This window comes from Pseudophryne corroboree, chromosome 7 (assembly GCF_028390025.1).
Source record: "Pseudophryne corroboree isolate aPseCor3 chromosome 7, aPseCor3.hap2, whole genome shotgun sequence".
In the NCBI taxonomy this organism is placed as follows: Eukaryota; Metazoa; Chordata; class Amphibia; order Anura; family Myobatrachidae; genus Pseudophryne; species Pseudophryne corroboree.
Genome location: NC_086450.1, coordinates 176,990,260 through 177,007,567, shown reverse-complemented (window position 1 = coordinate 177,007,567; position 17,308 = coordinate 176,990,260). Strand labels below are relative to the sequence as shown.

At 44.9% G+C, this 17,308-nt stretch overlaps 1 protein-coding gene across 3 annotated transcripts in view; it reads left to right on the top strand.

Moving 5' to 3' along the window:
• SLC4A3 (solute carrier family 4 member 3) overlaps positions 1–16,729 on the top strand; it is a 65,623-nt gene extending 48,894 nt beyond the window's left edge. For 2 of the 3 annotated variants that reach the window (XM_063933794.1, XM_063933793.1), the window contains 7 exons: positions 4,079–4,261; positions 4,376–4,465; positions 4,621–4,787; positions 7,417–7,667; positions 11,974–12,143; positions 13,135–13,308; positions 16,424–16,729. In XM_063933794.1, the coding sequence (XP_063789864.1) occupies positions 4,079–4,261; positions 4,376–4,465; positions 4,621–4,787; positions 7,417–7,667; positions 11,974–12,143; positions 13,135–13,308; positions 16,424–16,510 (1,122 nt within the window). In that variant the 3' untranslated portion in view covers positions 16,511–16,729. Of the gene's footprint in view, positions 1–4,078; positions 4,262–4,375; positions 4,466–4,620; positions 4,788–7,416; positions 7,668–11,973; positions 12,144–13,134; positions 13,309–16,419 lie in introns of all 3 variants that reach the window. The other variant, XM_063933795.1, reaches the window with a different exon arrangement.
• The last annotated feature ends 579 nt before the right edge of the window (positions 16,730–17,308 follow it).

The window sequence follows — 17,308 nt, the reverse complement described above, 5'->3', positions numbered from 1 at the left end:
CACACAGCAGTGTTGACCATAGGTAAGGAGGATGTCGAATTGAAGAAAAAGAAAATAGGATGTGTGGACTGTACGGAGTGATGTTATTTGAAATAAATATTTATGAAGCTTATGTGGGCGGTTCTGGAATATTGATAAGCTTGCCTGAAGAGGTGAGTTTTCGGGGAACGCTTGAAGGTTTGAAGACTAGAGGAGAGTCTTATTGTGCGTGGGAGAACAGAGTATGTGCAGCCCGAACAAAGTCCTGCAATCGTGAATGGAAGCAAGTAATGCGTGTGGATGAGAGACGCATATCTTGTGCAGAGTGGAGAGATCGAGTTGGGATATATTTTGAGATAAGTGAGGAGATGTATGTTGGTGTAGTTTGGTTAATAGCCTTATATGTAAGTAAACTTATTTTATATTGAATACGGTAGAATACAGTCAGCCAATGGAGGGACTGACAGAGTGGATCCGCAGACAATGAACGTCTAACGAGAAGATTAGCCTCACAGCTGCATTCAAAATTAAGTGTAGTGGTGAGAGTCTTTTTTTGGTAAGAACAGTAAGGAGACTATTACAATAATCAATGCGGGAGATGATGAGTGCATAGATTCAAGTTTTTGCAGTGTCTTGTGTAAGATAAGGTCGTATTTTGGCTATGTTTTTTAATCGGTGTGTCGAGGATGCAGTCAACCTAGGCCTGCACAGACATTCCCGGTACCTACGCGAGGGTCCTGTTTGTCGATTTCGGCTTGGCCTTCAATACAATCATCCCCAGCATCCTCCACCCCAAATAACTTCGCCTAGGGGTCCCAGAAGCTACCTGTTCCTGGATAGTAGACTTCCTGACAGATAGGACACAGGTGGTGAAAGCGGGGGAATTCACCTCTCAAGCGCGGCCCATTAGTACAGGGGCCCTTCAGGGCTGTGTCCTCTCACCCCTGATCTTCTCCCTGTACACAAATAACTGCACCTCAGAGACGCAATCAGTAAAGATCATCAAATTCGCCGAGGACACCACCGTCATCGGCCTCATCAAGGACGGGGACGAATCAGCCTATAGACTGGAAGTAGACCAGTTGGCCCAGTGGTGCAGCCACAACAACCTTGGGCTCAACCCCCTCAAAACTGTTGAGATGATAGTGGACTTCAGGAAGAAGTCAGCTAGTGCAACTCCTCTAACGATTGCTGACAGTGTGGTATCGCTAGTGGACTCAATTCAAGTTTCTAGGGACCGCAATCTCCTGGGACCTTTAATCGGGGACCAACACTGATGCCACTGTTTGGAAAGTGCAGCAGAGGTTGTCCTTCCTCAGGCAACTAAGGAAGTTCAACATCCCACTGTAGCTTCTGCTCCTTTACTACTTCATGATTGTGCTCCTCGATACTGGTATGGTACAGTTCTGCCAGCGCGAGGGACAGATGTAGGCTCCAAAAGGTGGTCAGAACCACAGAGAACCACAGAGAAGACCATTGTGGCTGACCTTCCCTCAGTCCAGGACCTGTACCTGTCCAGAGCTTAAAAGCGGACAACAAAGATAGTAAAGGACCAGCTACACCCCGGCCACAGCATGTTTAACTTGCTTCCTTTAGGCAGGCATTACAGGGCCATCCCCACCAGGTCCACCAGAAGCCTCAAAAGTTTCTTTCCCCAAGCGGTCCGCCTGCTGAGCTCCTGAACATTGACTGAGTAGACGTACATGTAACTCACTTGTGTCCCTACGGTATTCTTATCTGTATGACTTTACTCCCCCCCCCCCACCTGCTTATCTGTTCCCTACTTGCCTGTTGTATAGCAAACCGAAGACAAATTCCTAGTGTACGCAAGTATACCTGGCCAATAAAGCTGATTATGATTCTGAGATGTATGTAACATGATTTAGAGACAGATTGAATGTGGGGAGCAAAGGACAGCTTGGAGTCAAAGATGACACCTAGAGGGCAAGCTTGTGGGCTACTGTTGATTGTCAAGTTATCAACAGTGATAGAGATAATATCAGGTCAATAACTACTATTGGGCGGTGGGAATATAATTAATTCTGTTTTGAAAATATTAAGTTTTAGGTGGCGAGATGACATCCAAGATTAAACGGCAGTGACGCGGACCAGTATCAATGGTGACAAACCTGGGATGGATAGGTAGATTTGAGTATCATCTGCATACAGATGATACTGAAATCCAAGAGAGCTGATTAGTTTGCCATGAGATGTGGTATAGATTAAGAAAAGAAGAGGGCCTAAGACTCAGCCTTGCGGTACTCCAACTGATAGAGGTAGCAAAAAGGAGGTGAAATCAGAGAAGCAAACACTGCACTACATTCATTACTTTAGTCAGTGCTGTCTCTGGCCCTCATTCCGAGTTGTTCGCTCGGTAATTTTCTTCGCATCGCAGCGATTTTCCGCTAATTGCGCATGCGCAATGTTCGCACTGCGACTGCGCCAAGTAAATTTGCTATGAAGATTGGTATTTTACTCACGGCATTACAAGGTTTTTTCTTCGTTCTGGAGATCAGAGTGTGATTGACAGGAAGTGGGTGTTTCTGGGCGGAAACTGGCCGTTTTATGGGAGTGTGTGAAAAAACGCTACTGTTTCTGGGGAAAATGCGGGAGTGGCTGGAGAAACGGAGGAGTGTCTGGGCGAACGCTGGGTGTGTTTGTGACGTCAAACCAGGAACGACAAGCACTGAACTGATCGCACTGGAAGAGTAAGTCTCGAGCTACTCAGAAACTGCACAGAGAAGTCTTTTCGCAATATTGCGAATCTTTCGTTCGCAATTTTGATAAGCTAAGATTCACTCCCAGTAGGCGGCGGCGGCTTAGCGTGTGCAATGCTGCTAAAAGCAGCTTGCGAGCGAACAACTCGGAATGACCACCTCTGTGGAGTGTTGGGAACGAAATCCTGACTAAAGTGGGTCCAACTAGTTGTGCGAGATAAGAAAGTTTTTGAGGCGAGTGGAGTGTAAGCAATTCTCTCAAGTAGCTTGGACGGGCATGGGAACTGAGAGATGGAATGGTAGTTAGAGAGAGAGAGTTAGGATCAGAATTGTGTTTTTCCCTAATGGAAGTAATCACTGCATGCTTTGACAGTGAAGGAAAGATACCAGTAGAGAGAAAGAGATTACAGATTTTACTTATGGTTAGGATGAGCACAGGAGACAGAGCTTTACTGATTCATGAGGTTATAGGATCAAGAGGAGAGGTAGTGTAGTAGGAGGATGAGAAGAGTGCTGATGCTTCCTCTTCATTTGTGGGATCAAGTAAAGAGAAGGTGCCAGCAGGTTCTGGTAGGGAATTGAGCAGGTCAGTGACTGAGGAAGAGCATACCATTTAATTTCGGATCCTATCAATCTTGTCCTTGAAGTTGGAAGCAAGTTTTTTCACATCTAAGCCTATGTGGAGTGTGATAGTTAGCAGGACCTCCTTCATCAAAGGCTGTTACTAGAGTCTGGTTCAGGTGGGATAAAGCAGTCTCAAGAGAGGTGAATGTAGAAATAAGTTGCTGCAGAGAGGTTGAAAGTTCTTCAAAAATAAAAGTATTTATATTTCTGTGAGTTTGAGGAGGTGTGTTAGACTTCAGTGTCAATGAGTTTCAAGAAATGGAGGAAAGCTTGCAAGTGATAAGGTTGTGATCTGAGATCAAGGCATTGGCACTCCTGATGAGTAGAGAAGTCAGTCCATTGGGGGAGGCCGAGAGAGGAGGTTAGAGAGAGCAGTTTGGAGGCATGAGCAACAGATTTTGGACTACCATTAGGTATATCGTCATCACCTATACTGATAGTGGAGATTTCAGGGGATAGGACGTGAGGGAGCCAAGCAAATATATCTTCCACAAATTGTTTGGGTTGCCCAGATGAGCAATAGCAGTGGAGAGAGAGTGGTGAAAATGTATATTAGTAATACACAAAATAAATAATGTATATACCATGTAAGCTTAAATTATAAACTGTAAGTTAATTTATTGAGATAGATCTTTTATAATTCTTGAGCTAAATGATTGCACAATAATATTTTGTGTGTACTTAAATATATTGGAAAAACAAAAACGTACTTCATAAGTGCACTTATTAACCTCATTGTTACACAATTGATTCCATAGGTCTTCACAGATCACCCTTTGCTGAGGACGTACCCCTCTGGGGGGCCAGGAAGTCGTACAGCTCAACTGGGTCCACGCATGCAACCGAACACGGCTCTCCTCTCGCTTATCCTAATGTCAGGAACTTTCCTTATTGCCTTCTTCCTGCGGAAATTCAAGAACAGTCGCTTTCTTGGAGGAAAGGTAGTAACATCACAGTACTGTATGTATAATCTTCACTGAGTGTATAATCTTCACAGATCAGCTGGTCTGCTGCCTCTGTCTGCACTCTTTCTTTAATGGTGTCTGTTTTTCCAGGCACGGCGAGTTATTGGAGACTTTGGGATTCCTATATCAATCCTAGTAATGGTCCTAATTGATTACACAATAACTGACACATACACACAGGTATATTTTTTTTATACTGTATTTAAACTATTGACAATTGCAACATACTTGGTGTTCTTCATATTGATTTCAGAGTTAGAAGAAAATGTATGATACGTGGAACAATGTTTCATTAGAGATGCTCACTTTTCCAATTCCCCTTTTTTCCTCTCTAGAAACTTAATGTTCCATCGGGTCTGTCTGTCACCTCTCCAGGAAAACGGGGGTGGTTTGTACATCCTATGGGGACATCGAGCCCGTTCCCCCTGTGGATGATATTTGCATCAGCTATTCCAGCACTTCTAGTTTTTATCCTCATCTTTATGGAGACTCAGATCACAACGTGAGTGAAAATGGTAGAATACCACATATCATCAATTCCCATCCATGACTTTTCAAACAACGTTACCATGTTCGTAATGAAGTAGTATACAGTGCATCCGGAAAGTATTCACAACGGTTCACTTTTTCCACATTTTGTTATGTAAATTCCTTTTTCCCCTCAAAGTTCTACACACAATACCCAATGACAACGTGAAACTTTTTTCTTTTTGTGATTTTGGCAAATATCTTAAAAATAATAAACTAAGAACTCACATGTACAAAAGTATTCACAGCCTTTGCTATGAAACTCAAAATTGAGCTCAGGTGCATCCTGTTTCCACTGATCATTCTTGAGATGTTCCTACAGTTTAATTGGAGTCCACCTGTGGAAAATTTAGTTGATTGGACATGGTTTGGAAAGGCACCCACCTCCACCTGTCTATATAAGGTCCCACACTTGATAGTGCATGTCTGAGCACAAACCAAGCATGAAGTCAAAGGAATTGTCTGTAGACCTCCAAGACAGGATTGTCTCGAGGCAAAAATCTGGGGAAGGGTATAGAAAAATATCTGCTGCTTTGAAGGTCCCAATGAGCACAGTAGCCTCCATCATCCGTAAATGGAAGAAGTTCAGAACAACCAGGACTCTTCCTAGACCTGGCTGGCCATCTAAACTGAGAGATTGGGGGTAAGGGCACTAGTCAGGGAGGTGGCCAAGAACCCAATGGTCACTCTGTCAGAGCTGCAGCATTCCTCTGTGGAGAGAGGAGAACCTTCCAGAAGGACAACCATCTCTGCGGCAATCCACCAATCAGGCCTGTATGGTAGAGTGGCCAGACGGAAGACCATGAGAAACAAAATTCTCTGGTCTGATGAGACAAAGATTGAACTCTGGCGTAAATGCCAGGCATCATGTTTGGAGGAAATCAGGCACCGCTCCTCAACAGGCCAATACCATCCCTACAGTGAAGCATGGTGGTGGCAGCGGCATGCTGTGGGGATGTTTTTCAGTGGCAGGAACTGGGAGTCTAGTCAGGATAGAGGGAAAGATGAATGCAGCAATATAGAGAGACATCCTAAATGCTCCAGGGTGCTCTTGACCTCAGACTGGGGCGCCGGTTCATTTTTCAGCAGGACAACGACCCTAAGCACACAGCCAAGATATCAAAGGAGTGGCTTTAGGACAACTCTGTGAATGTTTGTTGAGTGGCCCAGCCAGAGCCCAGACTTGAATCCAATTGAACATCTCTGGAGAGATCTTAAAATGGCTGTGCACCGACGCTTCCCATCCAACCTGATAGAGCTTGAGAGGTGCTGCAAAGAGTAATGGGCAAAACTGCCCAAAGATAGGTGTGCCAAGCTTGTGGCATCATATTCAAAAAGACTTGAGGCTGTAATTGCTGCCAAAGGTGCATCAACAAAGTATTGAGCAAAGGCTGTGAATACTTATGTACATGTGATTTCTTAGTTTTTTATTTTTAATAAATAAGCAAAATGTGGAAAATGTGCAAAAAGTGAAGCGCTGTGAATACTTTCCGGATACACTATATACTATCTAGATAGGAGGAGGCCTGTTTGCAGGCTCTGTTCTGGCCCCCCTCCTCTCTAGCTGGCAGCTCTGTATTTCTGGGCACTAGGGTCTTTAGGGGACCACAGCGCTGTCCCAGAGTTTACAGCACATGCGCCGATCACTGGGAAAATGGCGCCATGGCCATTTAAGATAGATTTTAAGATCTGAGGAGTGGCCACATCCAGGAGCATGCTGTCGTTTACAATAGCTTCAGATCTTGACTGCAATAGAGAAGATCAGAGGATACATCAAACGAGCAGCAGGAAAGAGCATCGGATCGTTATAGTTCGGGGACAATGAACAAATTGCACTTTTGTAAACAATGTATCACGACGATGTATAATTTTTGGCCAAATCATCCGTAAAATTGCTCAGTGTGTGGGCACCATTACCACGTTTTATGAAAAGATGCATATTGGGATTTTTTTTTCTGTGTTCATTGTGGGGGTTCATTATGAAATCCCGACGGTCGGGATCCTGGCGGTCGAAATACCGACAGTCAGAATCCCAGCCTCGAGAGCAGCGTGTCCCCTTGAGGACCAGGTGGCGACCTTCTGTCACTACACTAATCTATTCCCCCTCGGGTGGTCTCGTGGACCACCACCCAAGTTGGCATCGGTATTTCAACCGCCGGTATCCCGACTGGTGGGAATTTAACTGCCTCCCAAGATAAATTAATATGTGAATACAAAGTTATATTAAATCCAGTAGAAATAATAATAAAAAATCCATATCAATGTGTGCTTATTTAAAGTAATTGTGTAGTGTTCTCTTCTGGAAATTGTTTGAAATAAACTTGTTACTTTTTACCATTTCTGTTTAGTAATTATATACTAAGCAGGTCATCTGTCTCCCATTTGTAATTGCTGAAATTAAATTAGGGGACTACACTCTAAACTGACATACTGTATGACAAAAAATCATACAACATAAATATGTTTTCAGAAAACTTTAGTTTAGCTAATACACGAAGATTCAAGTTTAATTTATCAAGTGAAATTGTCATATTTTGTGCTGCATTTGAGTACAAAGTTTTAATTTAATAGTGTTTGTTCTCTGTGCCCATTCCCTCTGCCAGTCTCATTGTCAGCAGGAAGGAGAGGCGTCTGCAGAAGGGCAGTGGGTTCCACCTGGATCTCCTCCTGATAGGCTTCCTGGGAGGACTTTGTGCTCTTTTTGGGCTACCCTGGCTTACTGCGACCACAGTGCGCTCTGTCACTCACGTTAACGCCCTGACTCTAATGAGCAAAACAGCACCAGGAGAGAGGCCGAGGATCTCTGAGGTCAAGGAGCAGCGAGTAACGGGAGTACTGATTGCCATTTTAGTCGGTGAGGACACAATACTTACGAGCTCAATGTAACACAATTTTATAATAAGATTCTTTTAGCATCAAAATATGAATTGTATCATACTTGCCAACTTTGTGGCTGCCCAGGAGGCAACTAGGTTGCACAATAGGGGTGTGGTTTCGGCATAGGTGGGTCAGTGACATGCGGTGAGGTCAATGGCTGGGGAGGCACCAAGTGAAGCCCCATCCTCAGGGCCAGAATATAGGATGGGGGTAAATGGAGTGGGCTCCCAGAGGCCCTCACATATTGGAGCCCGGCCTGCAATCTAAATGGGAAAAAATGCTGTATCGTCTGAGGGGGAATGCAGTTAATTTCCCGAACGATGGGAACCCGGCGGTTGAAATACCGACGCTGGAATCCCAACAGGTGGGGAAATGCTGTCGAAATCCCGACCAAAGGCCTGTATTCTTACTCGGGTGGTGGTCCATGCCACCACCTGAGGGGGAATATAATAGTGTGGCGAGCAAAGCAAAGCTCGCCACCGGGCCCAAAGCACAGCGAGCCCACGAGGGGATCACTGCGCACGGCTGCACCTGGCTCTGCCCCCGGCAGGAGGATGGGGGACCAGGGGCAAATGCAGGATTTTAAAAGGGCGGTTTATAGATATATGATTTTAAATATATGATTATTATTATTTACATATAGATCAAGTTAACGTTTCAGTTGTATTTAACTTACGTGGTTCTGACCAAAGTTAAATAACTGAAACGTTAACTTGATCTAAGGGCTTAGTCTCTTCATTTTCCGCTGCTGTTCCAGTCCCTATTGAGTGCCGCCTTTCTACCAACATATATATATATATATATATATAGCAAGATGGCGGCACTCAGCGACTTGCTAAAGTGCAAAAAGGTTATGTTTATTGTAATAAACGGCACCTTTTTGCACTTTATCAAGTCTACGAGAGCCGCCATCATGGTTATTTTATTTTATAACAGACGCCTGTCCTCCTCACTGTTATTTTATTTTATTTTACAACAGCTGCCTGTCCCTCCTAATTTGCTTCGTACAGGGGGAATAAAAATGAGGAGGAGTGGCGTCTGTTATAAAATAAAATGTTAACTGGTGGTGGCTAACACAACATCCCCCCCCCCATCCCCCTGTAAAGGAGCATCATTTAATATGGAAAACCGGCACAGGCACCATCAAACCCCCCACCTTCCTGCACTCACGCAGGTCAAGGAGCACAATATTATTATATTGAATACCGCCACCCGCTCGCCCCCGGGCATTTTCTGCTGCACAGGAGGTCAGGGCTGCGGGGAGTGAGCACAGTTGCCGCTACCATCCCCATTTCACCCCTCACGCCGCGGCCGCACCACGCGAGAGCTAACTGAGAGGAGCTGCTCACCTTACATGACAGCAGCAAGCTTCTCGCTTTCAGTGGTGTGTAGTGTAACGGAGGCGGCTGCTGCGGCGGTCACCAGTCAGCAGCGATGCATCAGGGGAATTAGAAGAGGTAATTATTTACACTTCTGTCATGTCCCGCCGCTGCGTGTGGGTGATTGGACAAGTGGATCCAGCACTGGATCCGCTGTCCAATCACATCTGCCTCGCTGACAGGGGCATGGTGTCCCTGTCAGCGAGGCACTAGTGCCGCTTTCACTGCTGTTTTCAATGGGCTTTTACAGCCCAAGAGTTTATCCCCGCCCCCCGCTCTATCCCCGTTCCCAGTATCGACGGGAGGCACGGCTATCGGTGCCTCCCAAACTGATTAAATATTTTAAAATAATTAGAATAATTTAAAGAAGATACTTATGACACAGTATATGTGTCATAAGTATCTTCTGTGTATTATTTTAATTATTAATAGCAGGGGAGGCACTGCCTCCCCTGCCTCCCCTGACTGCACGTCCCTGAGGTGGGTGGTGAGGGGTGGCGCGGAGGTGTGATCACATTATTGCGACACCGCCCCCCTGCTATACAGTGCCCTGATTTCCGGCATTGTAAAGCAGGGGGCAGGGCTATGATTATGTGATTCATCGCATCACCCCGCGCACTTTTACCAGATAAACGTACGGCTGCAGGGGTAAGTGTTCGTTGGAAGGGGGGGAGGTTGTGCAGACAAGTGGAGGCCACTCCAAGAGACTTGCCCCCTTTTCCGGGAGGCCAGGAGTGCCACTCGATTTTCTGGAGCCTCCATGCCATTCAGGGATAGGACAAGTATGTACTGTATTGTCAGCGGTGCAAGTATGCGGGTATGCTCGGGTACGGAGTACCCTTAAGAATTTGGCAGCGGGTACGCAGTACCACCTGCCACACACTTTGCCATTACCACAATTATAATGTGCCACAAAGCAACAAGACCATGGTGCTTGGCAGCATGACAGCTCCTCCCACTTTGTCAGGGTTACTGGGAGTGCGATAGTGGCTGTATTTTCTTGTTATAATGGAGGGGTAGTCTTCAGGTTGCCGGCTGTCGGGATCCCGGCGCACAGTATACCAGCGCCGGAATCCCGACAGCTGGCATCCCGACACCTTTTCTCCCTCTTGGGGGTCCAAGACCCCCCTGGAGGGAGAATAGGTAGCGTGGCAAGGGGCTCATTTGCGCTCGCCCAGCTGTCGGTATGCCAGCGGTCGGGATTCCAGCGCCGGTATGCTGGTCGCCGGGAGCCCTGCCGCCGGCATACCCTACTACACCCATAATGGAGACATTACTATATTGTTATTAAATTGCGGGCATTACTATATATTACTATATATTTCTATTATACTGGAGGTATCACTATATATTTCTATTAGACTGGAGGCATTACTATATATTTTTAGCCTTGCCTCCAGATTCCAAAAAAAAAGGGTCTGTGTAGTGTGGCCACGTCGCTAGTGTCATGTAGCCACTCCCACTAACAGCATGTGACCACGCCCCCTCACAACACATGACCACACCCATTTTTCGGCACTCAGTACCACTAAGAAAATATTTCTTCTTGCACCACTGTGTATTGTATATGTCTAAAAACGTCAATAATGATACTATTCATTAAGCTATAAAATAAAGCACACTTTTCTCATATAAGGGGAGAGTTATCAAAGCTTGGAGGGAGACAAAGGTGGTCATTCCGAGTTGTTCGCTTGCAAGCTGCTTTTAGCAGCTTTGCACACGCTAAGCCGCCGCCTACTGGGAGTGAATCTTAGCATAGTAAAATTGCGAACGAAAGATTAGCAGAATTGCGAATAGACACTTCTTAGCAGTTTCTGAGTAGCTCCAGACTTACTCGGCAACTGCGATCAGTTCAGTCAGTTTCGTTCCTGGTTTGACGTCACAAACACTCCCAGCGTTCGCCCAGACACTCCCCCTTTTCTTCAGACACTCCCCCGTTTTTCCCAGAAACGGCAGCGTTTTTTCACACACACCCATAAAACGGCCTGTTTCCGCCCAGAAACACCCACTTCCTGTCAATCACACTACGATCACCAGAACGAAGAAAAAACCTCGTAATGCCGTGAGTAAAATACCTAACTGCATAGCAAATTTACTTGGCGCAGTCGCACTGCGGACATTGCGCATGCGCATTAGCGACTGATCGCTTCCGTTGCGGAAAAAAAATAACGAGCGATCAACTTGGAATGAGGGCCAAAGTACCAACCGATCAGCTCCTGTTAGTTGGCAGTTTATCTCTCCAAATCTCCCCCTGTTGTTTTGCTAATAATAGCTTTGCAGTACCATATCCTAGCCTCCTGGTGTCACTGTTGCTATATATGTAGCTGATGGCAAGATCTCTTCATAGATAGCAGATGGAAAAAAATGACACTGACGAATGTACAAGATTTTATTGTAAAAATTATTGATCACGTTAGGCTGATGCAGACCTGAAAGCCATGACGGGATTTGTATTCTGTGATGTCCCTTGAGGCTAAATTGCCACTGTTAATCGATGTGCATTGACTCTATATCCAAAACAGTTCATCTAATGTAACTAAGTGGACCCATTATCTTCAATGTTCCATATTGTATTTTTTATTCTACAAAACAAATGTGTCCTATATTCTCAAAGCTGGAAATCAAATGTCTATGTAATAATAAATATTATCTCTGTAATATTAAATATTACATTTAAATCTTATTTGTACCACTAACTGCACAGGGAGTGTGGTACTTACAAATTGATGTTCATTATTGTTTTACTGCTATAAGGGAGAAATATTTTCCTACCTAAAATAGTCGTTGTATGATTATCTTTTAATTTTTATATCATTTCTATTGTTACTAGTATTTATTTTATTGTTTCGTTACTTTAGTATTTTTATTGCTCATGCTGTATTTTTGTTCTTATCTCGGCTGCAGGACTCTCCATAGTCATGGGGGAGATGTTGCGTCAGATCCCACTGGCTGTTTTGTTTGGGATTTTTCTATACATGGGGGTGACGTCCCTCAGTGGGATCCAACTGTTTGAGCGACTTCTCCTCATCCTTATGCACCCCAAACATCACCCGGAGCACCCCTATGTGGTGAAGGTGCGCATTTACTGTTACTGACAGTATTCACTTTCTATAGATGACTTTGCAGACAGTGGATGTCTCTACAGATTGTACATTATTGTCTTTGTTATGAACCTTCCAATCGCAGCTTTCTAGCTGTTGTGGAACTAAAAGTACCAGAATGTCCCGCAAACTAAGATAGTTGTACTTTCACAGTAGATTACTCTAGTCCAGAGACAGGAAACCAATGGTACTCAGATGCTGTGGCAATAGAAGTCCCAGCATGCAAGTCAAAGACTGAAAATCTTTCTTTGAAAGTTTTAGGGGGAGATTTACCAAAGCTTGGAAAGAGATAAAGTGGATAGAGTAAAAGTATAAACCAATCAGCTCCTAGCTTTCATTTTTTTAAACACCGCCTGTAACATGGCAATTAGGAGCTGATTGGTTGGTACTTTATCTCTCTCCAAGCGTTGATAAATCTGTCCATGTGTAGACTATCAAACATCAAAGTTAGAAAACTGTTGTCTAGTGTTCCATGGGCCCGGAATGCTATGTGACTGCTTATTATTCCCTAATGGAGTATGGGTCGTTGGGTCGACCACACTTAGGTCGACAGTCATTAGGTTGACCACTATTGGTTGACATACAGTAGGTCGACAGGGTTGTTAGGTCGACAGGGTTTATAGGTCGACATGAAAAAAGGTCGACATGAGTTGTTGTTGTTGTTGTTGTTGTTTTTTTGTGTCATTTTTTTCGTAGAATGACCGGGAACCCCAATTAGTGCACCGTGTACCGTTCCCAATTGTAGCCAACGTGGATAGTAAAGTATGAATAAGCTGAAAAAATGGAAAAAAAAATGGTAAAAAACTCATGTCGACCTTTGTTCATGTCGACCAATCACATGTCGACCTAGCAACCCTGTCACCCTACTGCATGTCGACCGATAGTGGTTGACCTAGTGACGGTTGACCTAACGACCGTATCCCCCCTAATGTTCATATATTCCATTATGTGTGTATATCTCTAGGTGTGCACATGGCGTATGCATCTGTTCACCTGCGTCCAGCTTTCCTGCATTGTGCTACTGTGGGTAGTGAAGTCTTCGCCAGCATCACTAGCCTTCCCGTTTCTTCTCATCCTCACCGTTCCACTGAGACGTTTCGTCCTGCCAAGGTTTTTCCACGAGAGAGAACTTAAGGCTGTGAGTCACCGTTTATACGTGTCAAGTATATATAGCTCAGAGTCCTTATAGCCTCGGCAAATGTCTTTCTTGTATCCTCTATCTGTGACTAACTGCTGTGAAAAGTCATACAGTTATTCTTTATAATTTTAGCAGTGTAAATATTGTGTAAAATTGTCCTTAAAATACTGTAAGTTGTTTAGTTTTACAAAACCAAATGCTAAAAGTAAATAATTTATTGTACGTAACGGTTACACCTGGGGGGTAATTCAGATCTGATCGCTGGCAGACATTTTTTAAATCCTGAGATCGGATAATCGCAGCCTACAGGGGCAGTGTATTTTAGCTGTGCAAGTGTGCGATCGCGTGTGTAGCAAAGCTGCACAAACTGATTTTGGGCAGTCTCTGCGCAGCCCAGGACTTACTCAGCCGCTGCAATCACATCAGCTTGTTCGGGACCGGATTTGACGTCAGACACCCTCCCTTTAAACGCTTGGACACGCCTGCGTTTTTACAGAGACTCCCTGAAAATGGTCAGTTGCCACCCACAAACGCCCTTTTCCTGTCAATCTCCTGGTGAACGCCCGTGCGATTGGATCCTTCGTACAAACCCGTCGCTGACCAGCCATCCATCGCACCTGCGCATTGTGTTGCATACGCATGCGCAGTTCCGATCTGATCGCCTGCTGTGTGTAAATGCACAGCAGCGATCAGATCTGAATAACCCCCTTAGTTCTATCCCCCACAACAAAGATAATAAGATTTATTTTTAAAATATAATTTTGTTATCTTTTTTATTCAGGCCAGTTTCAGTTAAGAATATAATTACATTGCGACGTTATACTATGTGTCAATGCCACATGCAGTTTCCCAATGTTTAAGTCTGCGTCTGAGTTGCACACCTCATGCATCCCGATTGTTAGTGCCAGAGACACAGAACAGAATGGGCCGCACGGTCTGTGGAATTCGGTGGCCATTCCTAGGAGGTAACAAAGGGGTGGCTAAGCAGATGTGTTGGGTGTTGCTGTTTACACAGAGAAACTGCATCTGCCATAGTGCAGGTTTTGGTGGTCATCTAAAGACACACCGAGACAGATTGGCATTGCTGCAAGACGCTGCAACTGGGTGTCTCGGTATTTACAAAATCGTCTCAGTATTTACAAAATTGGCTGCAGCATTAGCATAAAGGCACAGACTTTGCTCCCACATGTGCAGTGAGTCACTTCTCTGTGGCCTCCCTTATTTTCACCAGCGGGATGCCTGAAGACATTAGAGAATTAAAAAAGAGGACTTGATGTACAGAGCTGTGCATACTGTGAGCCCCTCATAATGTCTCTTAATATCACCAATATGATGAGATTTGATTAGATTTGAAAGCTCAACTTGGTAAATATATGCCCTGGGAATTTGAGATCGGTAGGGAGGGGGAAGTTGGGAGGCTCACTGTCACTCGCTGCTCTGCTGTAGAGCAGTGGTGAATAGATGGAGGCAGAGGGACTGGTGGCATTCCAGCAGCTCACTGAGCACTGGTCATGCCCCCATAGTGACGGAAAACGGGGGCGTGGCTCACGGGCAAAGCATTAACATGAAGCCACACCCTTTTTATCTGAAGCCACGCCCCTTTTCCTGCAGTTGCGGCTCTGCAATGGGGAAGTGAAACTGGATGATTGGACCTCACAATACTCATTACTGTGCACAAGAGGTCCTCTTTTGTCATTGCATAGTGTTCTTTAGGCATCTTCTCCCGCAGAAGAAATAGATACCAGAAAAGGACCTACACTGTATAGTTTCAGGGCTGATGTTTTAAAAGAACTTGTTCTTTAGTATGGCCAATATTTAAATGACTTAATTTTTTTTCTGGTTTTGATATTTTGCTTAATTTATGTTTTTCATGTTTATGCGCAATGGAGTGATTATCGGCACACTGCACATGTGCTGCGATTGCAATGCGTACGCACCAAGCTGCTGCGATGCAGCTTGAAAGAGGATTTCATGGAAAAACGATTGACAGGATGTGACCATTTGGAGTTGCTATTGCTAACAGGGAGTTTACAGGGAAAGGTTATAAAAACACAGGAGTGTCATGGCCATTTTTGGGTTATGTATCTGCCGTCAGCTGATGTGCAAAAACATGGCGCCTACGTTGCTACTGCTGTGTCCAGTCTGCCTAGTCATAGGGCTACCCTTACATACCCTCCAACATTGCAGAGCCAGAAATTGGTACAAAACATGAAAGGGGCCGTGGCAATGGGTAAAGTGGGCGTGGCCCAGTGGTGCTGCCATTTAACTCTATGGGACTACTGGAGATGCTGAACCCGTTACAAGGCCCCTTTTGGCCAATACAGACCATAAAAAAACTGTACTGTACCGGCCAAAGAGGTACAGTTGGAGGGTATGCCCTTAACCTCGATGTTTCTCATTTTTGTGTACAGGCTACGAATGTGTACGCAAATGAGTTTACGATGGCTCCGGTGGGCGTCTCTTACCTGGGCGGCAGATTCCCTTGCTAACATTAGCAGTTATGTTGCCTAGGAAATCGCAATTGCATTAGTATACAAACATGAATTAGGCCCATTGTTGTCTGTAATCAGGCAATTTATTGCTCACTGCAGTGTATTTTATATGTAGGAAAATATCCCTCATGGATTAACCTGTAACTCAGATATCTTCAATTCGGATATGATCCTATTTGGGAATGCTGCTAGTAGCCCTTGTGGCATAAGAAACTTACATGCAGTGGCGTATCTATAATGGGTGCAGTGTGTGCGGTGCACACGGGCCCCTGGGTCCAGAGGGGCCCACACCGTACACACTGCACCTATTTCTTCTATACTTACCTTTCCGGCGTCCATCGGTGACGGTGTGTGGGCCCCCTCCTTTCCCATAGCCGTCACCGCCGCTGCTAGCAGACTCGGCACTAGAGGCTCTGGCACTGTGCCACAGTATCAGTGCTCAGAGCGCTAACAACGGCGCTGCCGGCTACGGAGGGGGGGGGGGGTCCACACACGGACACTGTACACGGGTCCCCTCCTCTCTAGATACACCTCTGCTTACATGATAGGGTAGGTCACCTTTTACAGTATTGCAGAAAAACAGCTGTTATACATGTTTCCTCTCTTCTTTCCGTATTAGCTAGATTCTGAAGATGTTGAACCAAACTTTGATGAAGACGGCCAAGATGAATACAATGAGCTGCATATGCCTGTCTGAGACTTGTCCCTGATGCCATATCTGTCTGTTGACTCCATACTTCCATAGATCCAGTGGTCTCACCTTCCATTTTTACTTTGAACCTGTTCTACATCTCCTTGGTATTGGCATATATTAATTCAACATGATCAGCCTTGTACTGTTCTCTGTGTTCCACTGTATATATGTCCCACCACATTCAGAAACATCAGTGTGCTCAGGTAACAAAGGTCATTAAAACAACTGAGTCTGAGTGCAATAATTCTTTATCCACTATAATTGTATATATTACGTAATGTAGCCCTGACAGTTTTAACCTACAAAAATGTTTCAAATAGGACTAAGGGAAATTTTCAGGAAGCTGTGAATGTTTATCCAATATCTTTTCCCAAAAATGCCTATTAGAACATTGGCAAACTGTTGTAAGTAAATACTTTACCATTATTTTTTAGATATGATAGGCTTGTCTAACAGGACTCACAGTCTATTTTCTGTTATCTAAGGCAAAGGAAAATGATGCTGGGACTGGCTTTTGATGTCACTGTTTCACGAAGGCAAAATATACTTTTTTATACAGTTGACTTACTGTATTTTCACTTTTATTTTACATTCCAGTAAATTGACGGGAATAGATTATTCGGGTGGTCTTCTGTATGCCGAATGTCGGGATCCCGGCGCACAGTATACCGGCGCCTGAATCCTGACACCCGGCATACCGACAACTATTCTCCCTCGTGGGGGTCCACGACCCCCCTGGAGGGAGAATAAAATAGTGTGGCGCGCCACCGTGCCCGCAGCGTGGCGAGCGCAGCGAGCCCGTAAGGGGCTCCTT